This window comes from Dromaius novaehollandiae, chromosome 2 (assembly GCF_036370855.1).
Source record: "Dromaius novaehollandiae isolate bDroNov1 chromosome 2, bDroNov1.hap1, whole genome shotgun sequence".
Classification (NCBI taxonomy): Eukaryota; Metazoa; Chordata; class Aves; order Casuariiformes; family Dromaiidae; genus Dromaius; species Dromaius novaehollandiae.
Window position 1 is genome coordinate 135740993 of NC_088099.1, and position 26578 is coordinate 135767570.

Here is a 26578-nt window from a genome sequence, read left to right on the forward strand (position 1 = left end):
GGGTGCAATAAGCTTTTCTCCTTTAAAAGTACTAAAACACAGCAAAGCAAATTGTGTAAGCCTAGCTTTTATGATTTAACTTTGAATTTTGCAGTCAAAAACACTAACAACTAAAGCAAATTGTAGCATATTAAGAAATCACATACATTTGATGACCTGTGGATAGAATAAAATGTTTCTCTCTCCAGTGTGAACGACTGGCTTAGCTTGGCCATCCGGCAGAAGACCAACATAGATTCCTTTGTTTCGCACTGATTCTAGACTTACAGATCCACTTTCCAAATTATGCTCAATTTTAAAGTGACAGTATTCATCACCTGTGCCCTATGAAATTGAAAACAGAAACATGAATTCAACAATTGAACTGATGTAGCTAGGAAACTTGGATGTTTCTTAAGACTGGAATACTACTTTCTTCTCATGACATTTCAAATTTAGGTTCTTCTCAAAGTGTTACATTATTACACACACACACACACACATCTGCATCTTGGCCCTATTTATTCCTCTGTGGTCAGATAAGACCAATCACATAATCTGAGTAAATGAAAGACCACATGTGAAGACATTCTGATTCCTGTTAGGATTTAGGCAAAGTCTAAGTTATCTTCGAAGTAGTTTCCCAGTTAGCCAAGTTTCAGGAGGGTAGAGAATGTGAAAAGTTCTGTTTTAGACGACGGAGGAAATATATATGAATTTGTACATAATGCAGATTTGCTAGCATTACATGATATTATGACATTTATTAAATACATTTTTCTGCTTTTCATAAACTACTTCTACTGCCTGCTCTTAATATCTTTAATCTCCATTTCATAGTATTTACATGATAAATTTCAAAGCCTTTACTCAACCGAAGCCTCCACACACTTCTAAGAGGACCAGACCCCTTAACAGCAATAAGTTAACATGACTGTGGATTTAAAAGCACACAGAATTGTACACACTAAAATTGCAGTCACAGATACATAGACCAAGGTATCAGGGTTCAGCTAGTCTTTAAAATATGACAACTTCCTTCTGGACAATAATGAAAAATGGGCAATAAAATCCCAGTTTAGCATTTTTCAGATGGAAAAGCACTCTCATATATTACACTTTTAACCTCAAAATGCATTAACTGCTAGAGAGAAAAGTACAAGCTATATGAGAAACTCTCCTTTTGGTCCAGGCCACCTGACTCACGAGTGAGAGCACTCTAAAAAGTAAGACATTCACAAATAAATATACAAAATATGCACCAAATACTCTAACCTCTTATCAAAGTGTATTGGAGTCAATGGAACAACTGTCACGGATCTCAACCCGCTCACATCTTAATTATTCATTAGTGTTGTTGCGATCAATACCACTTTAAACCACAAAATTTGTATTCTGCCACATTCAAAACAATTGTATCAGTTATTATCAACAAACAGACACAGGATTAGTAAACACTGAGTCTAATGAGTAAATTTGTTTCCTCTCAAATGTAAATCTGCAATAGTTCAACTCCTAGCAGGTAGAGAATATTATGGTCCAAAAATCAGAATATTTCAATCATTTCCCAAACCTAGCTTTATTCCTAAATATAAAGACTACTTATAAATGGTGATGTAATTTCAAGAATAAACTACATGGTTGGCTAGCGAAAAAAAATCAGATGCTTAATTTCAAACAAAATGGATTTGTTCAATAAAAGCTGGTGACACCCCCCATCACTCTATTGCATCAACATCCTCCCCAAAAACTCACATCAGTAAAGCTGTAGTTGTTTAATAGAAAACAAATTAGTGCAAAAGAATCTTGACACAGTCATCATCTAGCAATGGATAGACTTCAATTGCATCCACTTTCTCAATAGTTCAAAAATATAAATAGATCTTTACAATCAAATGTCGAATACATCTGACAACTTGCCTTTCTGTATTTCTCTCTTTCCTTGGGTAAATGACGGAAAAGATCTGAAAATTTTCAAATCTGAGCAATGCTTTTATCACATTTTTGTCCAAGCAACTCAAAAAGATTCACTCCCATCACTGACAATTTACTCGAAGAACATGCAGAGGAAAATACAAACAGGAACTGCTTACTTTTCCATTACACTGGCCATCTTTTATCTTCAGATACATTTGTGGGTTTCTCACACTCTCAAACATGCAGACTCTGGAGCTGACTTTATGCACCTTCCAATAGGCTTCCTGCTGCTGGCGTCCTGCCCCGCTGCAGCTCCCATCAGGCCTAAGGGAGAGAGCCTGGCAGAGGCTTGTGTTGAGCAGAATGATGGCACCGTGGTGAAACACACCCTTCAGATCAGAGACAAGAAGTCCTTTGTCAATAGCACAGCATCTCTCCACATTTATCTTTGATATTTTTACTGTCTACACTGATTTATTTTAAGCATTTTCTCATGCATTTCCATGCATAAAATGTAAATAAATAAGTCCCAAATAATTCAAGTATACCTTCAGCCTTTGAACACGTGCTGTAATTCTGTGCAGGCACTAACCGAATAGTGAAAGCCCTCCACTGCTCTACGGTTTCACTGCTCTTTACTGTTTAGCAGCATAGCACAACAGTTAGAGCACAAGTTTTGTGCCAGGTTAATGAATGTTCATTTCAAATTGAGCAATTTCCCTTGCAGCTCTTCTGTACGTACATACCTTCCTTCTTTTGGAAGGTTTTCTTAAAATTTCGAGATAAGTCTTTTATTTCTCTAGATTTTAGCTCACTTTATTTGCATATACCAGCCACAGGAGTTTCATTGCTTTCCCTCGAAGAGCTGTAAAGTAAAACTCAAGTAACACCTACCTGTTAAACTGTAGTCTAGCTCCACCTCGTGGAAGAGGATCACTCTTTCAGCTTGCAATCCTCTGAGATTTAATTAAATGCAATCTGCTTTATAAGGGTAAATTTCGGAAGGGTCTTCTTAATGTCTCTCCACCCGCCTTACCTTGACATGCACAACAAATTCTTTGGAAAGTCCAGCATATCCTGTTGTTTCATCAGCTACTTTGCCTTGAAGACTGAATGTAACAATATGACCTGGATTCCTGGCTGACTCCAGAATGGCACAGCGATTTGGTTGAAGGTGAACACACAGCTCGCAGTGAGTCTCACCTTTGCTCTAACATAGTCAAAGTCAGAATAATCAACAATATGCACTACAACACATGGCAAAATCCAAAACAGAGAATATGATGACATAGTTTCAGTATCATCCAAGCTCCTACATTACAGTGATGCTACCAGTTTAATATGAAAATGTCCTTTTGTTTTCTCAGACTTGCTTTTTCATACTTGCAGTTCTAAAACTGAGAGGCTTAAAACTGTAGACTCTATGGAGTGTCAAAATACAGAGACTTTTCATCTTAAAATGACACAAATTGGAGGGTAACATGAAGGATTCTTGGGAGTTCCAACCAGAGAGAGAGTCACAGTCTAAAAACCTGGGAAAGGCGGATGGAATATAAAACAAACGTACACAGGAAATGAACTAACTGAACTGTCTACCACCAACCCTCCTTCATTTGCTTCAGTGTCCCTCCTCATTAGTTTATATTGTTCTCCCAAATAACACTTATGGAATTATAAGATTTGTATCCAGGAGTAAAGCAACCCACTATCCATGCTTATCTGTTCAGGTTTGCAGACTGTGTGATCCCATTGTACGAAAGAAACAGTATACAAAATATATACTTAAGTATTTTATCAACTTCATCATCATTCACATATTTAAATAAAACTAGGACTTTAATAAACATTAAATGCAAATAACCAACCCAATAATTTAAAAGACTTCTGATTTACATAATTTCACATTTTTCAGCATTTTTAAGAATTCAAAGAATCAATATTTCTAAAGAAAATTTTCATTTATTAGGCACTACATTTTGAAGAAAGAGCTTCATCCTTAGAAAACCTGCCTATCAGATCCAATGTACACTTTAAAAAGTAAAGGAAAAAATGGATGCACTTTAGAGGTGATTGTGAAACAAGTGAGCCAGCAAGCCCTCAAAATATAATTAAATGTGTATTTCAAGGTCAACTGTAATCTTTCTATTGACACTTTGGTTTATATTTACATGTCTTCATTCAAGGACCTCAAAGAATTTTAAATAAAACAGTATTTCTCACATTGCCTGGGAAGAAGAGCATCTTGCACTTGCACTGGCATTAAAAACAAAAAAAAAAAGAGATTCAGTATTTCAATAGGTTGGTCAAGCTCATAACATGTCAGTAACAAAGAAGAAAAGAGAAAGCTGAAATTCAAGCACCCAGTTAATACCCTGTTGTAGTGATGCATACTGCATGCAATGTCACAGGCTGCAAGAGGTTCCCTTTATCAGTATTCTACTAATGAACATGAACACTAGAAAGTCCTACAAGGGGATCTGACAGTTTGCCTGGCAGCTTGAAGCTATTCCCACTGAGAGACCTAATTCCGCTGAGGGCATTCTATTCCCTCTAATGCCAGTGCACATCATGCAGGAGAGGGTTGGGGCTTGCTTTGACTATTAGATTATTCACTGGTTAAATAATAGAAAGGGAAACAGTTTCTTCCCTTGTCAGTAGGGAGTTCCATCAGAAAGAACTAACTTCTACAACTGTATTTGCCCACTTGTATATTGCCAGTGCTGAAAAAGAAAGGCAATAGTAAGCCTTTGAAGATGGGATGAACAGTAAGGATCAAAACAAATCTGGAATATTTCAGTTGGCTTATGATAGGCAGGTTATCTAGAAACAAGACACAAAGGGAAAAAATAGACATTTAAAATCAGTCCTTAGAATTGATACTTATCCAGAAAGAGGAGATATTTGGGCATTCCAAGTATCTTGTCAGCCTGTGAGAAGTCAATATAAATCACATCTTGGAACAGTCTGGTATTCCTACACCAAATCATTTAATCCGTTAAAAAAATTCACCAAGGATTAAAAAGTAAACTGTGAGAATACAGACCCTAAACAAAGCCCTAGGTCTGAATTTACCTAACCACAGGCAATTTCCTGGGTTCATTCTGTAGTTCTTAGCTTCTTATCCAACTGGAAGCATGATTATTTATTAGACAGATTAAAAACAGCATTATCTTTAATCAGATAATGAAATGTTATCATGAAATGGCAATCAGTAAGAGCATTTCCTACCTTTCCAGTTACACAGCCATTGACAACAGCAAGAGCAAGATGTGTCATCTGGTGACTGCTGAATATACATATATTTCTCCTTTTGACAATTACATCAAAAAGACCTAAGAGTTAAATGAAAAAATTGGTAGAAGCATGAAAGATTATTAATTTGTATTTGCGTCTAATTACAATGAGTGATCTATCATCTTCAAGGGAAAAGAATGAATTAAGTATTTATTAACTTAACAGTTTGACCTCTGATCAGTGAATCTCCTTTCCATTCATTTAGAAGAGTGCATCTAGAGACTGCTATCAGTCTCTGCCTGAGGAAAGTAACCCTGAGAACTAAAGATAAGGAAAATGTTGTCTTGATCAGAGTACATTTTTAAAAAATTCCATAAAAAGGAAGCCAGGGATGCCACTGTAATGAACTGGGTTATAGCAACTGAATTCATGCAATAAATAACATATAAGTAGCATAAAACTCTCAGGTAGGAAAACAAAATTCATTTTTCTATATTCATATTAGAATTTGTAAAGCAAATCTTGCAGCACGGCTCATGGCTTCTAAAATTTTAAATCTGGCTAATATTCTTAACAGTTACCTCTTCTAGCTGCAAAATACTGATGAAAGCTAAAGCAATGACATTTTTATTGTCCCCACCAGCAGCAGCTGATTATTATAACAGCGGTTGTACCGGTACATCATGTTGCCCTTTTTGTAAGCTGCAGCTGTCTTCAGACGAGTCCTGGGTTGCTTGATGTAAGATTTTGACAGTGTCATTGGGAACAAGAGAATTATATACAGGCAATGATCATTGTGCCCATTGGGCTGATGCCACAATTTATAGGAGGCCTTGGGCCTAAAACACAGACAGGACTTCCAGCCCTCAGAGCCACACAGGAGGTGACACATAACTGTCAATTGGGTCTTCTCTGTTTAAGAGAGAAATAGAACTTTCTGAGAAAAAAACCCTACACCAAATCATCACCTGGTATGTTCTGCCAGCACAGCTCTGAAGGCATTTAAAATATATTGCTTAAATCCGGTAAAGATCTGGGCTCATGTTTATCAATAAGCAGTTCTACCAGTATCTGAAACATGCAGTTTCCTATTAGGAAAAACAGGTAGGTCATTTATGCTGGAGGACTTTGTTCCAAAGCACATGCAAAGAAGCAGCGCCCCAAAATGAAAATTTAAACCACAGTTTCCAAGGCAATACTTTTACGTTGACTTCTGCTGTACATGTTTACATGTTTGAGCCACTATGGAAACTACTGCACATGTGAGTAACCCAAAGAAATCTGAAAGAAATAGAGGGAGGAAGATGTTCCTCTGGAGGCAGAAGAGTTATGTGATGGGTGCCTACATTCATTTTGTACTTGTGTTCATTTTGTACTCTGAAATGTAAAAATAGGAATACATAGTTATTCCTGGGTCACTTTGTCTATTCCTCTGATATCAGGGCAACTTTACAATATTGTTCAGAAAAATCAAGCTCTTTCTGATCACCAGTTTAATTTCTAAGTATTACTAAGTCTTTGGGAGGCTGCAGATCATATTATTCATGGAAATATTTTTCTGACTTCCGATCTAATTAATTAACAGCCAGCTTACACCAATTTGGTTTTGATCTAACTTTGTTTCTAAGACTTTTAATTATACTTATTTTATTTAACTACTGATATTTGTGGCAGTTGTGCATCAGGTTTGGCACAGTTACACACAGATTGATCATATTACTCATTTAAAATTGTACAGATAAGATTCATGGGGATTTTACACACAAAATAACATGTAAAAATGCACTTAAAATGTACAGAATGCAATAAAAATGTCACATGTATGAAAATACCATTAGAAATGCATGAATTTATAGAAAGGAAAGTACATCTGGATTAAAATTGGGAAACAGTCTGCAGTGTGAATTTGAATTCTGCATTTAAGGAGATTATGAATTCTGTGATGTCTTGTGAAATCAAATCAGACATAATCCATCAATCAAAGACACAGCATTAAAAAACAGCAAAGATATGCTTCTTGTATCAGCACTGCTTAGAGACCAAATTCCTACTAGCAGTTAGTTTGTTCTTTCACAGAATAATTCACAGTTTGTGATCTTGAATGGAGCTTCTCAAACGAAGGACATGGCCAGGCAACTGTTTTTAGGCATTTGAAATACTCCAAAATGCTAATGCCATAGATAAGAGATTTGAGTTATTCAGTGATCAAATCACTGAACAACTTGCATTCAAAAACCAGTACTGATAACTCATAAAAATAGCTTTACTAAAATAGAGTAAAACTCACTTTCAATGCTTAGTAATACTACCGATCCCCCATATTATCCATTTGAGTTTTTGAGTGACAGTTTTTCTGGAATGCTGTATTTGGCTGTGCTGAGGAGTATTTCACTGTTCCGCCTGTACTGTTTTATGTGTCCTGTAAGATCCTGTTCTGTCATCACTTCCAAAAAGATGTATGTGAGGTCTCAGGAATGATGTGAGAAAGGCTAAACTCCATCACTACAAAGATAACAAAAATGCTGATGCCTGATCTGATACTAGCTAAGTGTCAGTAACATGGTAAGATGGAAGCTGATAAACGGGAGAAACTGGAAGGAGAGCCATTAGAACCAAAAACAAGGATGAAATAAAACTGAATTACACCTGGAAATTTGAAATTGTTAGTTGTTAGTTTTGATGGATCTATTCTAGTTACAGAAGATTTTAACTGTTATTGCCATGGCACTTCCATTGGGGATTACCCAAACTCCAGGTGACAAGAAGTTTCTACTTTCTAAAAGAAAGGCAGTGAAAAGATATCATATGAGGTTTTTTTTTATATATAGCTAATGTAAGCATATCATTTGTGAGTTCTTATAGCCATTAATATGTGTAAATATTTTAAGAAAGAAAAAACACTATTATAATGATCTACTCCTATTCACAACAGGAATCACTACAGGAAGATCAGCGTGAACTATGAAGTCCTCCTTTCTTGTACGTTTTATGCATAAAACCAGATGAAAAATACTTTACCATATTTGTTTTTCTTGTCACCAAGAGCATCGACTTTGCCATCTGGACTGAGGCATATGAAACCACGGGTGAGCCTGCTGTAGAACTGAAGTGTGTTGCCTTCTTGAAACTTCCACTTTTCAGCAGCCCACTGGTTTTGTAAACAGCAACAAGAAAAGACTTATGAAAAGATGAAATACAGGAATTTGAGGTACATGAGAACAACTGACCTGATTTCACTCAAAGCCTAATTTGAATATTATCACATCAATAGTTTAAAATAACAATAAAAAGGTAAGTTCTTACACTTTCCTCTCTCCTGAGTTCCAGTTCTTGTCCTGTACAGACAAAAAGCACATGATGAATTTACACAGCATCCTCATGCCCTCTGACACATCTGTAGTGAGGCTGGGTTTTCCTTCCCGCCAATTTTCACTTACTTCCAGAAAATGGGCTGGCATCTGTCACAGTCAGTTCTCTAGCAATTTTGCCATCATCCTGCCCATGGTCCAGCCATCTAAAAACCAGAACTGATTTCAGTATCATAAACTTGACTGGTAATTCCCACAATACTCTATGCATGATATTTGCATGCTAAAGCTTTCTGTTGTGTTCACTAAGGTCCCAAGGCTGCCAAACAATTTAAAAATCTGGCTTTAAGGAAATGAGCTTGATTTTTGCAGAAGCGCTTTTTTATTTTTTCTTTTCCTTTTTTTTTTTTTTTTTTTTTTTTTGGTTCTTGATGAAACATATACTTAAATATTTTCCTGGATTGACATACAAGGGCCTAAGCCAATTATTACAAATCAGAGAGGTCAGATTGATCCCAGATCAATAACAAAAGGTGCAGTGGCATAACATTTTCTCTTCCTGTCTACGAGAAGGCTTCAGCAGGATGAAAACTTTACCATGTCCTGCAAACTCCTACACAGGAAGGCAAATCCAACACAGGCAACACTCCCACTACATCTCAGTTGTACTTTTACAATGCCTTTCTACTTGCTTCACATATACTTACATAAATTAAGTCTAACTCCATTTGAGTCAAAGGGATTCATGCATTGTGAGAGCAAAATCAGCAAGAACAGCATCAGGCTCTAACAATAACTAGCACATATACTGTATTTTTCTGCCCGAAATGGATTTGAACTCTCCCTAAATTATATATGAAACTAGCATTATAGACCTCTTCATAGCAGTTCATCTCACCTAGAATACAGAATCAAAATTAGGTCAGGCAAAGACGAGGTGCTGTATCCGATAGGCAGAAAGCCCTTATTCACACATAAATCAGTTTCAGTGTGCACATTGCTCACTCGGAGCTGTCTCAGGCAGTTTTTTATTCACTCACAGAAGTGAGAGGAGGAAATAGAATTGAGGTACCACTGGCAAGCTGTAGCTGGATTCATACGTGACTGGACTTTACTATTCCTAATATTTGCACTGATCTTTATCAATTACATTTTTTCCATAAGGTGTTGAGAATTAATCAGGCATAGATAAAATTAGAAGTGAGCTATAGAACAGAAGATTCAGAGGAGCAGCATCTGCAGGGGAAAAGGCAGGGAAATTAGGATTGCTTCAAATTATGTTGCAGCTCAGTAACAGACTATAAGACAAGCAAGAGGAAAAGAGATGCACGCAATAGCTACATTAGTGATAGCCATTCCACAAAATCTTGAAGTCTGACCCTGAGTTCACTGAACTCAAAGTCTCCCCATTGACTTCTATAAAATAGGCTTAGTCTTGTAGAGATACAGCAGCCCACTCTTCTGAAAAGTCTTGTATTTGATTACATGGAAGAATGGATCTGCTGGTGTCATCTGGGGAATGTACCCCAAAACACCTATTACGTATTTCACAAGGTGCAAGAATGGAAACGTCCCATGTAGGACTTTTCGTTTCTTATTCATTAGCTCAAATGCACCAGAGGTTAGGGTAGGCAGAACCTTTTATCACCAGAGAATTGTAAAAAGAACTAGATCATTTCAGCTAACTTTTTAGGAAACATGCATCTCCCTTGACAGGACATTTCAGAAGAAAAACATGAGTAAATAGAGCTTTATTAAAAACCTAACCCAGCTGAAAAGCTACCAACCTGTGACAAAGGAAAGTATAAGCCAGATCTGTGATAGGATCCTTGATTACAACTTTCTCCAGAAACCAGCCATTTCCTTAGAACAAATTTCAAAATAAAAATTAGTTTATGAGCAGCATATTTAATGAAGTCTGACTTCCTATGGCTTTCTCTCTTCCACTGGAGCTGCAAAATCCTCAGCTCTGCTTGCAGGTTTCCTGTGCTGCCCTGATGGCTGTACAGGAGACAGTACATGTTCTAGCCAGTCTGGAATTAGCTTATGGGCCTGCAAGCTGCTTGTTCTCTACATAACTGTCATGGGACATGTCTGTGGGAGCGCACATCCCCTCCCATGGATTTGGCTACCTGTGCTCAAGGCCATTTCTTCGATATGTTATGGTTCTGAGGCCTTGAGTCAAAGAGCTATGTGAGAAAGAGCTGTGACAAGTGGGGCTTGGCCCCTCTTTGACTATGAGCTGCATTTAAGCTCAGACCTTCACACATGGTCCTTGCCTGAGCTATGTTGCAGCTATTCTTTCATATATGTATTCCCGGCCATGTACCTTGATGATCTTGACCTCTTGATTTGATTTCCTGGCTTGATCTTGGATCTGCGTCATCACTATGAATTTGCCTGATGCCAGGCTGCTGGCAGACCCTGGTTACCATCACTGGATCTGCTCCGCCCTTCTTGCATGAACTATGGGACTGTGCCTCTTGTCTGTAAGGTCATTGCCCCTGCCTGCTTTGCTGCCATTCATGGCTCCTTCTTTCCTATGGAGCAGCCTTCTTTTGCTGCTCCCTGACAGTAGCAAGCCTAACAAAATGTGCCATCCTTCAACTGCTGGAGTACAAAGGATAGTAGGGAGAATGATTTTGGTGGCTCCATTCAGCTCCTGGATCCTTTACTGGAGAATGTGTAGGTCTGTTGTAGGAATTCTGTACTTTGGAGACCACCCATTGGGGGAAAGGAGATGCAAAAAAGAACAGAGATAGACAGCTAAATGCAAAACCTTAGGAATGTCTCCTTTTGGAAAGCAGACTGAAAACTAAACTTAAAATGCACTGTAAATTAGTCACATATTTGACCTTATTCTGATCTTAAATTATACTTCAATTATACTACTACAGCAGTGCTATGTCAGCAGCAACCCATTTTGCTTAGATCAGAATCAGGTGCAGGAAGTTTCAACACAGCCAGACCTCTTAATATCAGGACTTCCAAAGACTTACTCCATTTTATACAGACCATCCAGTTAATCTCTTACTGAAAATATATTGGTTAGTGCCCTATATGCTGTAAAGTAAACAAAATTATATATTGTATGGATATACTAGAAGTGCCGAGGTTTTGAAAGTGAATTGTTCCAAGGCTCTATTGCTTTCTATTGCTCCCTATAACTCTTATTTAACTTCTCCATTCTAGAAGACTTTTTTTTTAATCCAATTAAAATATCATCAGTTAGATAGCATCTTATCAAGATACTAGCACTTCCTCTGATTTTTAATTAATTACAGAACTAATATTAGAATTTATATAAGAAAAAACAATTATCTTTTGAAAGTTCAAGGCATTAAATACTGCAGTATTTACTTAATGATGAAACACTGCAAAAGATAGTGTAATTCTTTGGAATACTTCAAACATCCAAGAAGTTGATAGGATAATCCTTAGCCAGTTTAAAGGGTGCACACCACTTCCTATTCCATGGGGCCTTATTGACTAGCACAAAGAAAAGAGAAAAAAAATGATTTTTGATGCTGTTGATCTCAGCTTACTGCTGTGAATCAAGCACTGAAGGAGTCCACCACAGAAAACTCCTTTATGACATACAAAAACATCAGTGTATGTTGGGGTTTCCCTTGAAAGCAGCTAAGGGAATTGAAAGGCTCAAAAATGGAACCTATGTTAACATGAGGATCTTAAGCTGCAATGAAATCTGGGTGAGAAGCCAGCTAAAAAGCAAACCAAACCAATACATAAACAAAATGTAACTCAATTACTGATCAGAAAGAAGGCTGCTAACAAGACTGAAATGTGATTGCACTCATTGTGGCTAGCTCTGGTCTACAAACCTCCAGGAGTCCATAAAACTACTTATAGAGGGTCCATAGAAGGCAAAAGACAAATGTGAGTCTGCTGTCCACAGGCTTAAATTTTTGGCAGAAGGGTCCACGTCTCCACTGGAAGTTTTCAGCGGCGTTCACAAACCAAAGAGATCAAAGGTACCTGGACTAGAAAACTTTTCTTTCCTCCTACTTTTTCAGGGCAGACACAGAGACAGAAATGATCTCACCATGTTTTTATTCTGAGTTTGGCATAGCCTGCCTGAGTTTCTATGTGTATAGTACAAATGAATCTATAACTAAAACAGAAATAGTGGAGTGGTTCCTTAAAACAGGAGGTTGCAAATAAAGGGCAGACTTTCACTGAGAAATTCACAGCAGGTGGCACTGGGGTGGAGGAGAAAAGCAAGATCTTCCTCACACAAAGGTTTTTCTCAGAACTATTTTCCTTTCCAGTCCTATGTACGCATATGAAAAAGAACTGCTGAGAAGCTGTAGGGATGACTATTCCTCTCTAGTATCCTTATTCAGAAAGAAACATTTATTCATTAATTGCTTTCTTCACCAGTTGTCTGCCACAAAAAAGAGAAAGCAAGTAAACAAAACCTCCAGCAACTCTCCACCTAGAAGTAGGGCAGGAAAGTGCTGCAGAGAAACACCTTATCTTCACTCCTTCATCTCCTCAAAAGTATATGAGCATTATCTCTGAGCCCTGGATTAGAGGCACCTAGCTATTGCCACTCATGGAGGAAGACTCCAAAACAGGTGTTGTGTTCTTTGCTTTACACATAGAGAAAAAGTTGAGATGCAGGTAAATATGGCAAGAATGGGGCATGAGTGAACATGGGGGAAGAATAAGGGTAGAGAACTATTTTATGGCCTTTATGGTTTAACATTTTCCCCTCTGTACAACCCTGCTATTTGGTTCAAAATATGCTGCTATGTTGTACTGTATTTAGGCTCAAGTGTTTACAAAATGAGGCATGTGACTGCAAGCAATTTCATGTTCAGTATTTGTGTGTCTAATGATGGGATACTGTACTCAAAGTCTCCAAATGCATCTTTGGTTCATGGGGATTAGTCTAAAATGACAGAATGGTAACATTTGGTGTCCTTAACATAATGCTCGAGAGTGTGGTGAAAGAGAGCAGAGAATTTTTGAAATTTGTGATGGTAAAGCGATGTAACTGTGTCTCTCACTTCTAAAATATCTTTATGACATTCTATTTTAGAAATATGAACTCTATTTTAAGCAAAGGATGAATAACTTTGTACGCAGTATTCAGTGACTATAGACGGACATTTCTGACCTGATCCAAGACCATTGTGTCCAATAACAATCTTATACAAGTGTCCAAGGTGCACAGCTTCAACAGGAAAGTTGTCAGTCTGTAATCAATTAACAAAAATTCAGTAAGATCTAAAAAGCAAAATAATCTTCAGCCATGGAATCCAAAAGATCTGCTTAAACCCATAAAACTCTTGTCAAGCATGACCTATAAATATCAGTTAATGATAATATCAGAACAAATCTAGCAAGACAAGTGCTTTCTTGAAACAACAGAAATAACTAAGCCTGATCACTTTGCTGATGGGAGTAGTTCCATTAAAATGAATGGGTCAGAAAACAGAAACCCACTCAAGGCTTAGTTGACTCAACAACTGCAAACTGCAGCAGATTTCAACATTAGAAATACAGATATAAAATGTAAAGTTTCATTTGCTCTCTGCCTATTAAAGCAAACTAATGAAAGAATTAAAAATAAAAGTATGCAGTTTACCTATTTTATAAACAAAAATTTTAACTGTCTTCCAATAGCATTGACACACCTTTTGAAAGTAACTTTGGCTTAATTATGCAGTTTGGGGGGAACATTGCAATGCAGTAATTATCTTTTTTATAATTGCACCTTGCCCTGGGATAACGAAGAGAGAAAAGCCAGCCAAACGCATCAGAAAATGCATTGTTTTTTACTCACTTGTCCTTTTAAAAATTTTGTGGGTTTTGGTGACCTGAGCAGCTGTCTTGATCCTGTATCACCTTTTTCTCCATAGATAGAAATATAGACATCAGCTTCAGTTCCAGCATTCCACAGCTCTCCTGTCGTCACATGCACTTCATAGACAGTCACTGACAATAAAATATGACAGCCTTTCATATAGCAAACACTACTATAACTACAGTATCATCCAGCTGCAAAAGTGATTGTAGAGTCCAAATATGTCTGTATTAAGGGTAGTTACTGTATAAAGTTTTAAAAATTCTGTTAAATGTTCAGTATAATAATGTACAATGTTTTTGTTTTATATTTATGTTTTTTATCACAGAATGTCATTGTGGGGAATGCAAACAGAATTAAGTTTTAAATGCACAACAGTATTTCTTGGTCCTGCAGCATCACTTGAAGTCATCATAAAGCAGAAAAGTAAACAACATAAGTTTAAGATTAGGATCAACATAAGTGAGATCAAAACTAAAACAATCAACAGGAGTTATTAACCTTTTGAATGCATTGGTTAACCAAACGAGCAAAAATGTAGCACCAAAGTTTTCATTTTCTAGGAATTCAGAAAGCTTTGTTGTTTTAATATTTTAGTGCTTCATGCAATAGGGTAGTATGAGCTTCCTGTGTTATATTACATATGAAAATTCTTTAAACACTGTAAATTTGTGAGGAAAAATCTAGGACCTAAATTTGATAAATTGGCTATTTAGTGGAAATGTGTAATCCACAATAAAATAAAATTTGAGTCAAAATCCCATGAAGCCAAAGACTGATACATATTTATATATATAAATAGAAAACTGTGCTTATTAAAATGCAGATGTAGGAAACCCAGAAAATTCAGAATTTGCAATTATGCAAATTATGCAATTATGTTCTTCAGTAGGAACATGAAAAAGGCAAAGTTTATAGGCAGCAATAAAACATTTTGTTAGACCAAATGAGATACAAAGAGAACAAATAAAAGAGGAAGAAAACAATCTCCTATTCTGGTATACAAGCTCTTCTTCTGGTTGTAGGTATCCTTGTCCTTCTCTGTCTTGCAAATAGAAAAGACTTTCTGGACCATTGGGTCCAGAACCACATCAACATTATCATCATTCCATTATCAGTTCCCACTTGAAATATGTTATGAAATTTGACTCCAATTCATCAGTAGGAGATTGCTCCCAGATCTCATTCTTCAGATGGCCAAACACCTTCTTTTAATAACCACTGCCAATTTATTCATGATCAGTCCATATCTGCACTTATGCCAAGTGGCCTTTCAGTCTTCTCTTGATGTTAATTTCTTTATGTTTACCTCACATTTATTTATATGGCATTTCTGCATGGTTTACCATACAAGCTGTCCTTAAACAAGTCAGTTTGGATAGAAGTAACAATCGAGCTAAATCAGTATGAAGTCTGCACAGGTTATTTTAATGTGCCCACACAGAACTCTATGATATAGTGTTAGGTTGCTTCTAACACCAGAGTGAACTCATTTAGATGTGCTCACTGGGTACCTCTGTCTCCACTGGAATATTGTACTACAGACATATGCTATAAAAAATCCAAGACAGAGGCTTGATATAGTTAAATAAGAAATTCAAGCAATTTTTGCAAGTTTTGACACCTCTCTCAACCTTTCATAAACGTAGGGATCATCCTGGTATTTATAATTCTTACAGCTTTTATCCTAGGTAATAGTGGCTTGTCTTTCCTTTAGATATTCCATGGAATAGTGTGCAGAACAGAGGTTAAGAGAAAGAACTGTATTCTTTACATCTATTTTTGTTTGTACGTGTAGAACGTTATATTTGTAAACACCCTACTCTAAACTTAGCAAGTGATAGGGTTACAATTATTTGTGAAACTTAAATTTCCCCCTCTATGTCTATGAATTATGAGAAGTGGAACAAATAGGTAGAATGTGTATCTTTGTCCAATCAACTAGTATGGTAGGGAAAAAAACAGCCACTTATTCAGGCCCAGAAGCTTTTGACAGTTTTAACAGCATAGTCTTCTATTATTTTTTTCCTCAGAATATATCTGCCTCAATACTCAAAATAGTTTTCATTTAACAACTGTCAGTTAATATTTTATTTTATCCACGCTGTTCACCATGTCACCACCTGATCTATTTACTTTCCTACATTTTTTTCTTTAAAGTATCTGTGTAAACTGATAACCCATTCTATGTAGAGACCGTGGCAGAGGCAGGATGTAGAATCCATTTCTCCACATCAACGCTCCCATACCTAAAATCATGACAATCCTCTCTTTTCCTATAATTCCCTCCTTCATTAACTATCCAGTTTCCAGTTTCTGTGCCAAGAAAAGCAGAGGTCCAACAGTCACCAAACATTGTCTAACTCTGATTTATCCCCAGAGAATAGTTCACTTACATATAATTAAGGACTGTGTCATAATGCATGGGAAGAAGGGGGCAAAATTAGGATAGCTCAGGAAAAAAGTCAAATGCATTGGTGTTCAGTCCCTCAAAATCAAAGCCATGAAGTCTCTATGTAATATTTCTTAAAAGCTTTTTTAATTCCCACATTTTTCCCGTGAATATAAAAGACTGTTAAATCAGAAAGTGTTTCAGCCTCTTCTTGTTCAGAAATTGGTTTTAAAGTGCCTCTCATCATCTGTCTTTCAGACTGAATCCAGTCCTCTTCACTTGTTCTGTTATCAAACTATCTTCTCTGAAGTTAAAAGCTATGTTCTCTTTTCTATCTCATGCAGAAATATAACACTGGCAAAAAGAAGCAGAGTCTTTCAATTACTGAGTTGGAGCTGAAACTCCCTTCTCCCAGCCTTCAGCATGAGTCCCCTTATACTGAGGTTGGCAGAAGTACACAGAAGTTCTTTTCTTCCTTTCCTGCATGAGAGAGAAATTATCAATGATAAAATGCAGACTGAGAGGATGGCTTAAGTGTGCTGTTGTGTTTTACGATGTATCAGCATTACCTGATTATAAAAATCTTTCATTATTTCTTTATTTCAGAAACAAAGAAACAACTTAGAAAGAAGAGCCTGAAATTAGAAGGTGTGTATGGTCAAGGTCCCAGAATATTAAGTAAGGAAGCACTGGAAAAGAACAGCTGTTACAGGGAAGGGAACTAAGCATATTCATTTTAATAACATGTTAATGATCATTAATTACTGATTATTTAAAATGTTGAATTTTTTGACTACCGTGCTTGTATGTTCCCTTATGCTAATAATATTAAGAGTCTCCCAAAGAGATCAGATCTGAGAGGAAGTGGGACTTTTTTCATTCCTTGGGGGCATAAAAATCCTAACCACTCAGGATCCCAAATCACTGTGGTTAGTGCTGGCCAGCCTTTCTCTACAGCATTTCATGAGCCATTTACTGCTGCTAACTAGACTGCTGGAAAAAAAATCTTTCCTGCCATTCTTTTTCTTTTAAAGGCATATTAATGAGGCACAAACATTTTTTCCACTCTTCTTTTCAGGTTCTTAAACTCAGTGCTCAGTCACCATAGGTGCAAATACAGGTCAATGCCACTCAGCTCTTTATTACTAAAATGCCCATGGCATGTTTCCCCACATTCATGTGCCATTTTCTGGATCCTCAGTTTAATTTATTTCTTCTTCCTCTAGCCTGCACCCACAACAGTGACTGGTGTTATCATTCTAATCTTTCATGACCAGCTAAAGTATTGTGATATCACCAAGTATTGTTATACTATTAAACATTCTGAAAAGTAGGTCAGGAGGTTTCAGAGAGTGCTGGATGGGAATTTCTCCTGCCCTAGTAACCTTGTACTCTGCAGTTGATCCTATCTTCCTGGAAAGGGAGGAGAACCTGGAACCAGTCCTAGGTGGATCTTGCTCAAGTGAAAGCTTCAGTAATACTGGTGGTGTTATGACATTTCCCCCTCCACCTTCACATCCTAAAAGATAGGAATCCCTACCCCAGCTTCTTGCTCCCTCACCAACATCTCTCTTTGGATATATTGATCCTGCTCTGTTCTCGTGCTTTCCTGGGGCTAGGAAGGAGCAATGCCAGATGTCAAGAAGGGAAGAGGAAGCACAGCCTTTGCCCACCCCCTTCCCATTGCTGAAGCAGAGAGACCATACAGCAACAACATCCCACATGGATGACAGGGATTGGTGTGGGACAGCAAAAAGCAGGGCATTACAACCACTGATACCATAAAAACAGCAGCACCTAATAATGTTGGTATTGTTTGGTATCATGGACCTTTAGAATTACAAAACAATCCTGATATTAGTATGTCAGTGATGGAGCTTTTTATACTTATAAAATATGTTAAATTAAAATATCTGAAATATTAAAAAATAATCTGAAATATCATTAAAATATTTTTCCAAACACAAAAATTACAACTAAAACAGCAGTTACAATAGCCATACCAGAACTATAATCCTCAGTTATTGAGAGCAAGGTTTGTGATCTGACTCATGATGAATTCATGGTTGTCATATGTTTCTTTTGTTTCCTGATTTTTATGAATAAAATTATAAAGCAATATCTGTAAGAAGTCTTCACCATTGTCTCTATTTTAAAGCAAACATAGACGCTGAAAATCTTACCAAAGCAGGCATTTTTTTAAAAAACCCGGGAAATTCAACTCATTAGGTTAAAGACTCTGCCATCTCCTCTTCAGTGATTTTTAACCTTTTACCTGAGTGTGCCCAGTAATCACAGGAGAAAGGCACAGAAGAAGCATTGTAGCTGCCAAAAAGTAATAGAGGGGCTGATGAAAGCAGTGAGTTCATCTCTATCAGCATGAGTTTGTGGCCTGACTTGGCTGATGTGGTATTAGGCTTACCTGGAAGAATAGGCTGACCCTGGTGTAAAACAGGAAGCTCCAGACAGATTTCCCCATCACCTTGGTCCCAGGCTAGCCATCGACGTGCGGGGAAGTAAAACTGCTCCCCTGAATAAAGGTTCAGTAACTGCACCTAAAGCAGTACCAAGAATTACAGTTTAAGTCACTGAGCCCTCAGCTGGAGTAGTGGAGGACTTGGTGTCTCTGGGAACGTGCTGAAATCTGTGCAGGTAGAGTTCTCTGCTGACAGATATGATCACAAAACCATGGGTTTGGGGCATGTCTGTTCCCTGGATACAAATATCCCCGCTCTGACTCTTCATGCAATGAGATTCAAAAGTACAGGGCATGGTAGCTCAAGTATAGCCAAAAGCCCAGGAACTATTGGCTCAGATGTCATCCTCAAAAATATAGCCTTGTTGTTCCAGTTAGTGTATCCACGTGGACTTGCACAAGGTGGCATGGCTTACCAAACGGGGAAGTTTTGACTGGGAAACTTTGCAATGCTTTCAATTGCAGTCCTTTAACCTGTTTTCTTATTACAACAGGAATTAAAGGAACAAGTTTTGATTCTTTAATAGTGCTTGTGGCATAAATGCACTATGAAAGTGCTAGCCACAACACCAGCGTGTCATAGGCAAATTCTTCCATACCCAACTTGTAATATATAGTTACAGTAGCAAAGGGACTGTGTGCACACCAGCTGAAGAAGAGAAAGAGCTCTAGTTAATCTATAATTCAAAGTATTCCATAGTCAGTATTTCAGAGGTTGCTATATATTTGATTAGTCCTTGATCGTGCTAATTTATGCTAGGAGCTATGCTAGATTTCAGACCAACAGAGAAAAGCGAAGACACTTCTACCCAAAATTACACTCTTGCTCTGTGCTTTATAGAATCTAAGCTCCTTAACTGAAATATTAAATAAATTCAAAATTACTGGGAACACTTTTATCTTTTTTACTGCTTAAATACTAAACTTTAAAGAAAGAGATTCATCTTGTCTGAAAAACCTAGCATAACCTCAGCCTGTCAACATCTACTGCAGGATCTTGAAAAGGGAACGTGGAGTTAGCAAATTAACACCTTTGTGGTCATTTGCAGACCTAAAACCATTTCAGCACGAGGACAGCCACAGAAACCATGGAATATTCATGGAGTACTAGCATGCCTAACTACCAGCAAAGCTCTGAATTTATACAAGACTTTCTCTTAATTTCAAATCTTCCATAAAATGTAGATTTTGCAGAGAATAATGATACTGAGTATCTGACCAGCTCACTGCATGTAGTTGTTTCATTTCCATAGAATCTAGGAAACAGTGGTTATATCCATTTTGTACTCTACTGTACAAAATGTTACATTTCTTGCAAAGTGTATTTAGTAGAGTGTATTTAGTTTCTTTGATTCTGTCCCCAAAGTTTCAAAGAGGGAATGACCAAACCCTCGTTGATGGATCACTGCCTAAAACTGTGGTTGATTGACTGAGACTTAGTAAGAAGGCAAAACAAAATTTGTAAGCCAAGAATCAACAGAATACACCAAAGTGCTGAATATTTTCTTCTTTTAAACTTTTGCTGTTGACTTACATTAAAATATCCCAGCTGGGAAGCGAGAAGGGAAAAATAACTTGTCACTTTTTCTTTCCTTTTTTGTCAGACTTTTTTTAATCTTTCAGTATAAAAGAATGTGTTATATACAACCAGACATTGCAGCCTCTGTTCATGAAAGCTGGTGTACAACCAACATGGAAAGGTTCATTTCTTGAGTTGGATTTTATGATAACCAAAACTTCTAATACAAAGATTAAGCATACAAATGAACCTTTTCCATACAAAAAAATCACTGTTCTAGCTGCTCTTCAGCCCAAATACACTTCAGAAGTAACCTGTCCCTCTGCATCACAGGACAAAACTTTTCACCCTGTCATTGAGTGCCCACATGCATATAGGAAAAGACAGAAGAAAAAAAGTATCTTAAATAGTATTCTGACTTCAGCACTCCCCCAAACACATCACAGCTGAGAAACAAATACTTCAGCTTTATTGTCAGGAAATCCTCACCTGAAGTGAAACAGATATAATCCTGAGAACTCTAGCATGAAACCTCTTAGACACAGTGAACTACACATGACGCAATATTTCAACACACGCTTGCAGTGGCTAGAGGCATATGCTCAAAGGATCTTGCCTAAATATTAGCTGAGGCTACCTGGATCATACATGCTTTGTCTTCTTACTGAGTTTCAGGCCCAAATAAAAACAGCTAGTTAAAGCACCAGATAGCCACAGAGCTCAAACATTAGTGAATATTTAACTTTGGTGGACACTTTCCATTAGATATGAATTTACCCAGAAATACGAGTTGTAATAGTGAGTTCACCTGGAAATTCTAAAGCACTTTATAAACCACTATTTCCTAATTGAAGGATGAGAAACTCTGGCACAAGAAGTAAAGTAAACTTCTCAGGCACGCATGATATATCATTGGCACATATAGTACATCACTGATGTTAAGGATAAAGCCAGGTCCTTTGACTGCCAGTCCAGTAACCTGCGCACTATGCATACTGAAGCTAGAAACAGAGTTAGCTGATTCTTTTCACTTTAATATCTTTGCTTTATTTGCATTGAGATCACTTTTAAATGAGGGAGAAAAGCAATTTGTTATTGACTTTTTTCCCTCAGAAACATTTGAAATGTAGCTCCAGTGTTGTGTAAAAGGACCCAAAGGCAGCCACAGATCTGAGAAGAACTTGGCTAGCCAGAGTTCAATGCCTTTCTAGGTTTCGACAAACTCTACACACTCTCTAGCACACAAAGGCTCCAGAAGACTCAGACCGCAGCAGCCAGGTTAGGCAGCCTTCCTTGCTACCCAGCCATACATTTTTAAAGAAACAGAATGTACAGTTATAAATAAACTGCAGAAAAACAGGTAAGACAGATACCATTATAAGATGTCATTAATTCCCTGCAAAAATAGTTCATCATAAATAATATCTTAAACAAAGATGCAAGCATATTATGAGGCTAACATATTTGTTCCAAGGACTTTTCTGACTCATACTGTGGCTCCATTGTCACAGTGACTGCTTTTGGAAAGATAAAATGCCTGCTCAGTGCTTTTACCTTGTCACAGTGCCACGCAGGGAAGTTCCCTGCATTTGTATGTCCTATGCGTATTTTGTAGAGATTTCCTAGGTTTCCAGTATTAATCTGTAAAAGGAACACAATCAATGAAACATAGAACCTTCCTTACAAGAAAAATACATGCAACAGAAATTCAGTTGGTAACTATCAGGTGACGTTCTTGTTTAGAGAAATATTCCCTATTAAATATTCTAGTATTTAAACCAGTGTTTTCAAAGTATTTTGCTCCAGACAATCATTAGAAGCTTTGCTCTTTTAAAGAACAACCATCTGGCAAATCTGTTGGCCTGCCAAAACCCTTTAAATGACCTGAGAAGCTGCTGGTGCTATTTTGTCCCCCACTGAATATTGGTCTCTCTGGGAGATGAATATAGACTGTAGGTATCACTAAAAAGCACTAGACTGGCACCAGAACCTGGCTCAGTCTAGCATCTGTACCACTGACCTGATACAGGTCTCTGTCTCCAAAACACCTCCCAAGTACCTCTCAGAGTTTTTCCCTGCCCCTCCAGGAAGATATGCCTTACAATTTTGGAAACAATTGTGTTCAACTTTGTTGTTTCTTTTTATAAATCATTTCAATTAAAACAACTTATAAAGTTGTATTTGAAAGATTAGCTCTTGGGCAGGCTGGACAAGTGTGTCCAGTAGAGATAACAGTGTGCTGAGGGAATAGCTTTGTACGAAGGTTATTCAAATCAGTAGTAATGAACTTAAGTGTAGAAATAGAAAGCTTATCTCGAGGCACTGGAAACATACCATGAGTGTCTCTGCTCTTTGCTATATCACTTTTTTTCTCTGATGTAGCCTGGGACTGCTGTCCTTTATTTTGCCTTTCTACCGAATTCATTCTCTGTATTCATTTACACTGTAAAGATGGGTATGAACCAAATTCCCTGTACTGTGAACTTCCCTAAACTTACTGTTATAAACAATAAAGAGACAGAACAGTTAGGACAGACCAGAACTAATCTAGATTTGGCATAAAGCATAAGCAGAGTGGCTTGATTCTTTCTATGTTTTTCATAGCAGGCATTCCTTAATTGTCTTCAGTGCTATGGATACTCACCTAAGAGGCAAATCCCAGGTTCCAAACCAGGGACAGTCTCCATATTTTGCATTTAAGAGTCATTGGAGGTGAAATGAATAACTGCCATGGGAGCAGGAAACAAAACCAACAACATGTCTCATGAAGAGGATGTTTTTATCAGGCAGGAACATGGTTACCTATTCTATCTGCTCCTTTGAATCTTGTATCTGTTTTCTGACATCTCAGATGGAGAATGTCTGAGGTGGTACATTCTCCTGAGATCCCCCATCAGGCTGAAGAGAGCTAAGAACAAGATTTACTACATCCTAGCTAGCTGCAAGACTATTGCAAAAAAGGCGAGCACTTCAATAATGGCAGCATCAAGTACCTTCTCTCAGAAGAGGACTTGCTATCCTGGATACTAATAGACAGAAGCACCTGTTATGTGGCCCTATAGCAGGCACCTGCTAGAGATATCCACTGACAATTCCATATACACACTTAAGCTATGCAGCTCTTGATAACAGACCTATTTTAGCTCTCTTAAATCATCATGGCACAAGAATGATGGGGGAGAAACTTGCTTCTGTAATTTGTAGAAGTGGCAGCTTCAGATAGGCTTATGCCAAATCTATTGCAGGTATAAACACAGCCATTACTTTAAAAATGGCAGCACGGATTTAACAGAGATTAAAATTTGCTCCATACCCTGATTATTGACTTCCCCATCCTATTTTTAATATTGTTGCTCCATTTCAAATTTAAAAATTGAACAAGTATCTGTTTTTTTCTACTTCTTTGTAATTTCTTGGGTACTCTGTAAAGTGACTGATAGATCTTCTTAAACAGGCAAGAGATATGTTGGATCAAACTGGCTTTTGGGTGGGAGTGAGGGAGAAAGGATACTAAATTTAGCTCCACATTTAAGTCCTGGTTCTTGTTTCCAGATAGGTACACCATTAATAAACTGATTGTCTTTACATCACAGAGCTTTTGAAATTTGATGTAATCTGGCAGAATACAAGCAGGCAATAAACTGAATACATATTACTTACTGTGAAGATGTCTTCACTGCCTCTCTGAAATAACTTCCCTTCCTCTCCATCAAGAAAAATAGGCCCTGAACTGCTGTGATCCCCATACAATGTAATATAAACCTGTGAGCTTGTTCCTGCAGATGGCATATCACTGGTGACGACTGACACCTTCCATTTCCCAGCTATCAAAAGATAAAAAGACTCATCAAATTACTTAAGCTCAAGGTTCTTAAGCAAAATGCATTTCAGTAAGCAGAATTCTAAATAGTATAACGTCAATGAGTACAAAAATATGTATTTCATAAAAATACAGTAGGCAAATACTGAGTTTACCAAGTTGGGCAGGCAAAATTCAGGAAGTGTCAAGTTGCATTCACGTCTTTTATTCTGTACATATGCCATATGACAAAGGCAAATTACAAGATCACTGATTACTTTTCAAACACTCTATTTGAAATATTGTACCAAATTATATCAAATACGACTTTCTGTTTTAAGACATATCAACTTTGCACAATGCAGTACAGTGTTATGATATCCATGCTGGCTTTGAACCAGCTAGATCTGGAATGGCAAATGATATAATCACTTCAAGCACTGGTCTCCTAAAGCTAACTAGCTCTGCTGAAGAAAACACACCTTAGGAACAGATCCACAGGAACATAGCTCTGAATCAGTATCTCTGCAATGCTATGCTGGGCTATGCAGATGTAAGAGCTCATTTGGAATCCACTTAGGTATTACCAATATGTGCTTGCACTGTACAGCATTGGCATCATACTCTGAGATACCAATGGATAATCTCTTGTCAATGTTTTTTCCAGTTAAGACAATTCCAGAATTATAAAGACTAAACACATGGATTTAGGTTTTGGTTTAGTAAAAGTTGAATATCTACAGCCTGGAATTAAGAGAAATGGTATTACTGAGGGATGGCTGATCACAGTGGCCTGTTAATAGGGATATTATGAAGAAATAGTAAGGAAACACCCCTTCTCCCCACCAAGTTTCTAATCAGCTGGTACCCATTTCAAATGGTATACAGGTGGGAGCCTCCCAAGCTTGCTAAGACTGTTTTGCACCACTGATTAATAATGCCTGTTTTGCAAGAGAACTTCCTTTAAAATATAGCAACAGTAGTAAAGGGCTTTGCTGACAACAGAAGCTCCCTATCATCTAATCATTTATCTATGCTACCTATTTTACCTATAATAATGACTTTCCTTTCCATCACAGTATATTTGATCCAATCTGCTCTGACTAAAACACTGAGAAGTAACATGGTAATGACATGATATGATGATTTCTATGTTTACTGACTACTTGAGATGTTTAAAATAGATCTAAGTGTCTTAAACCCCAGGTGACAATTTATACTATGGTTCTACTGTCAGGTTCAGTAAAGCCAGTTTTATTTTGAATGTCACTTAATATTTTTAGTGATAGCCAGGAGCATTTTCTTAAAGGAGTTAATGGACATTGATCATGATACATAAACAGAATCATGCTGCAGCAGAATACTATTTGGGAAGCAGTGAGACCAATAATTTAAGGAATTTGCATTTAGCTGTCTGTGGCATTCTGGAAGAAATAAGGCAGGATGAGTATTTTTACTTGCTTGTGTTTAGCCACATCCAAAGGAAAAGATGTTTAAGAAATTGATAAGTTAGGGTGACCTAAACTGGGTGTATGTCAATATTTTTGTATCTAGGAAATAACTGAGTTGAAAATATAAGTACTTCACCCCACCTATCAACTATTAATATTGTTTTTAATAAATAGCAAAAAATAAGGCATAGTAAATGCACATTATACAATCTAAACCATTAATGAGACCTGATGGTAGAATCCAGGAGTCCTATCTGCAGTTGAGCTCTTTCTGTAACCACTGTGCTATACCTATTCAGGAATTTTTTATTTTTGTGTGACCAGTATGTTTGGTGTGTAAAACACACATTTCTTGGGAACTGCAGTGGTGTAGAATCAGTAGTTATTAACATAGATATTCTCTCCCACACTTTGAGCGGAGAGACAGGGAGGCATTAACATCATATTTGGTTCATCTTTGAGGACAAAACTCAAGACCTTGAAATGTAAATGAACCTTTTTTACTTCAACTGTCAAATAAGTTTTCTTAGCCCACAAATATGAGTAATATGGATCTTTTCATGTGTCTGAGCTGTTTCTCTGGAGATATTCAAAAGCCACCTGGACATGATCCTGTGCAACATGTTCTAAATGACCCTGCTTGAGCAGGGGGGTTGGACTAGATGCTCTC

General features: G+C 37.3%; 1 protein-coding gene across 1 annotated transcript in view; it reads right to left on the reverse strand.

Annotated features, from left to right (window-relative positions):
• RP1 (RP1 axonemal microtubule associated) overlaps window positions 1-26578 on the reverse strand; it is a 179329-nt gene that overhangs the window by 134950 nt on the left and 17801 nt on the right. The window contains exons 3-15 of the mRNA XM_026097880.2: window positions 24319-24482; window positions 22213-22299; window positions 19086-19218; window positions 14251-14402; window positions 13582-13660; window positions 10226-10301; window positions 8568-8644; window positions 8434-8465; window positions 8149-8278; window positions 5125-5228; window positions 2933-3106; window positions 2073-2285; window positions 147-324 (exon numbers count right to left, since the gene is read on the reverse strand). Of these exons, the coding sequence (XP_025953665.2) occupies window positions 147-324; window positions 2073-2285; window positions 2933-3106; window positions 5125-5228; window positions 8149-8278; window positions 8434-8465; window positions 8568-8644; window positions 10226-10301; window positions 13582-13660; window positions 14251-14402; window positions 19086-19218; window positions 22213-22299; window positions 24319-24482 (1599 nt within the window). The remainder of the gene's footprint in view (window positions 1-146; window positions 325-2072; window positions 2286-2932; window positions 3107-5124; window positions 5229-8148; window positions 8279-8433; window positions 8466-8567; window positions 8645-10225; window positions 10302-13581; window positions 13661-14250; window positions 14403-19085; window positions 19219-22212; window positions 22300-24318; window positions 24483-26578) is intronic.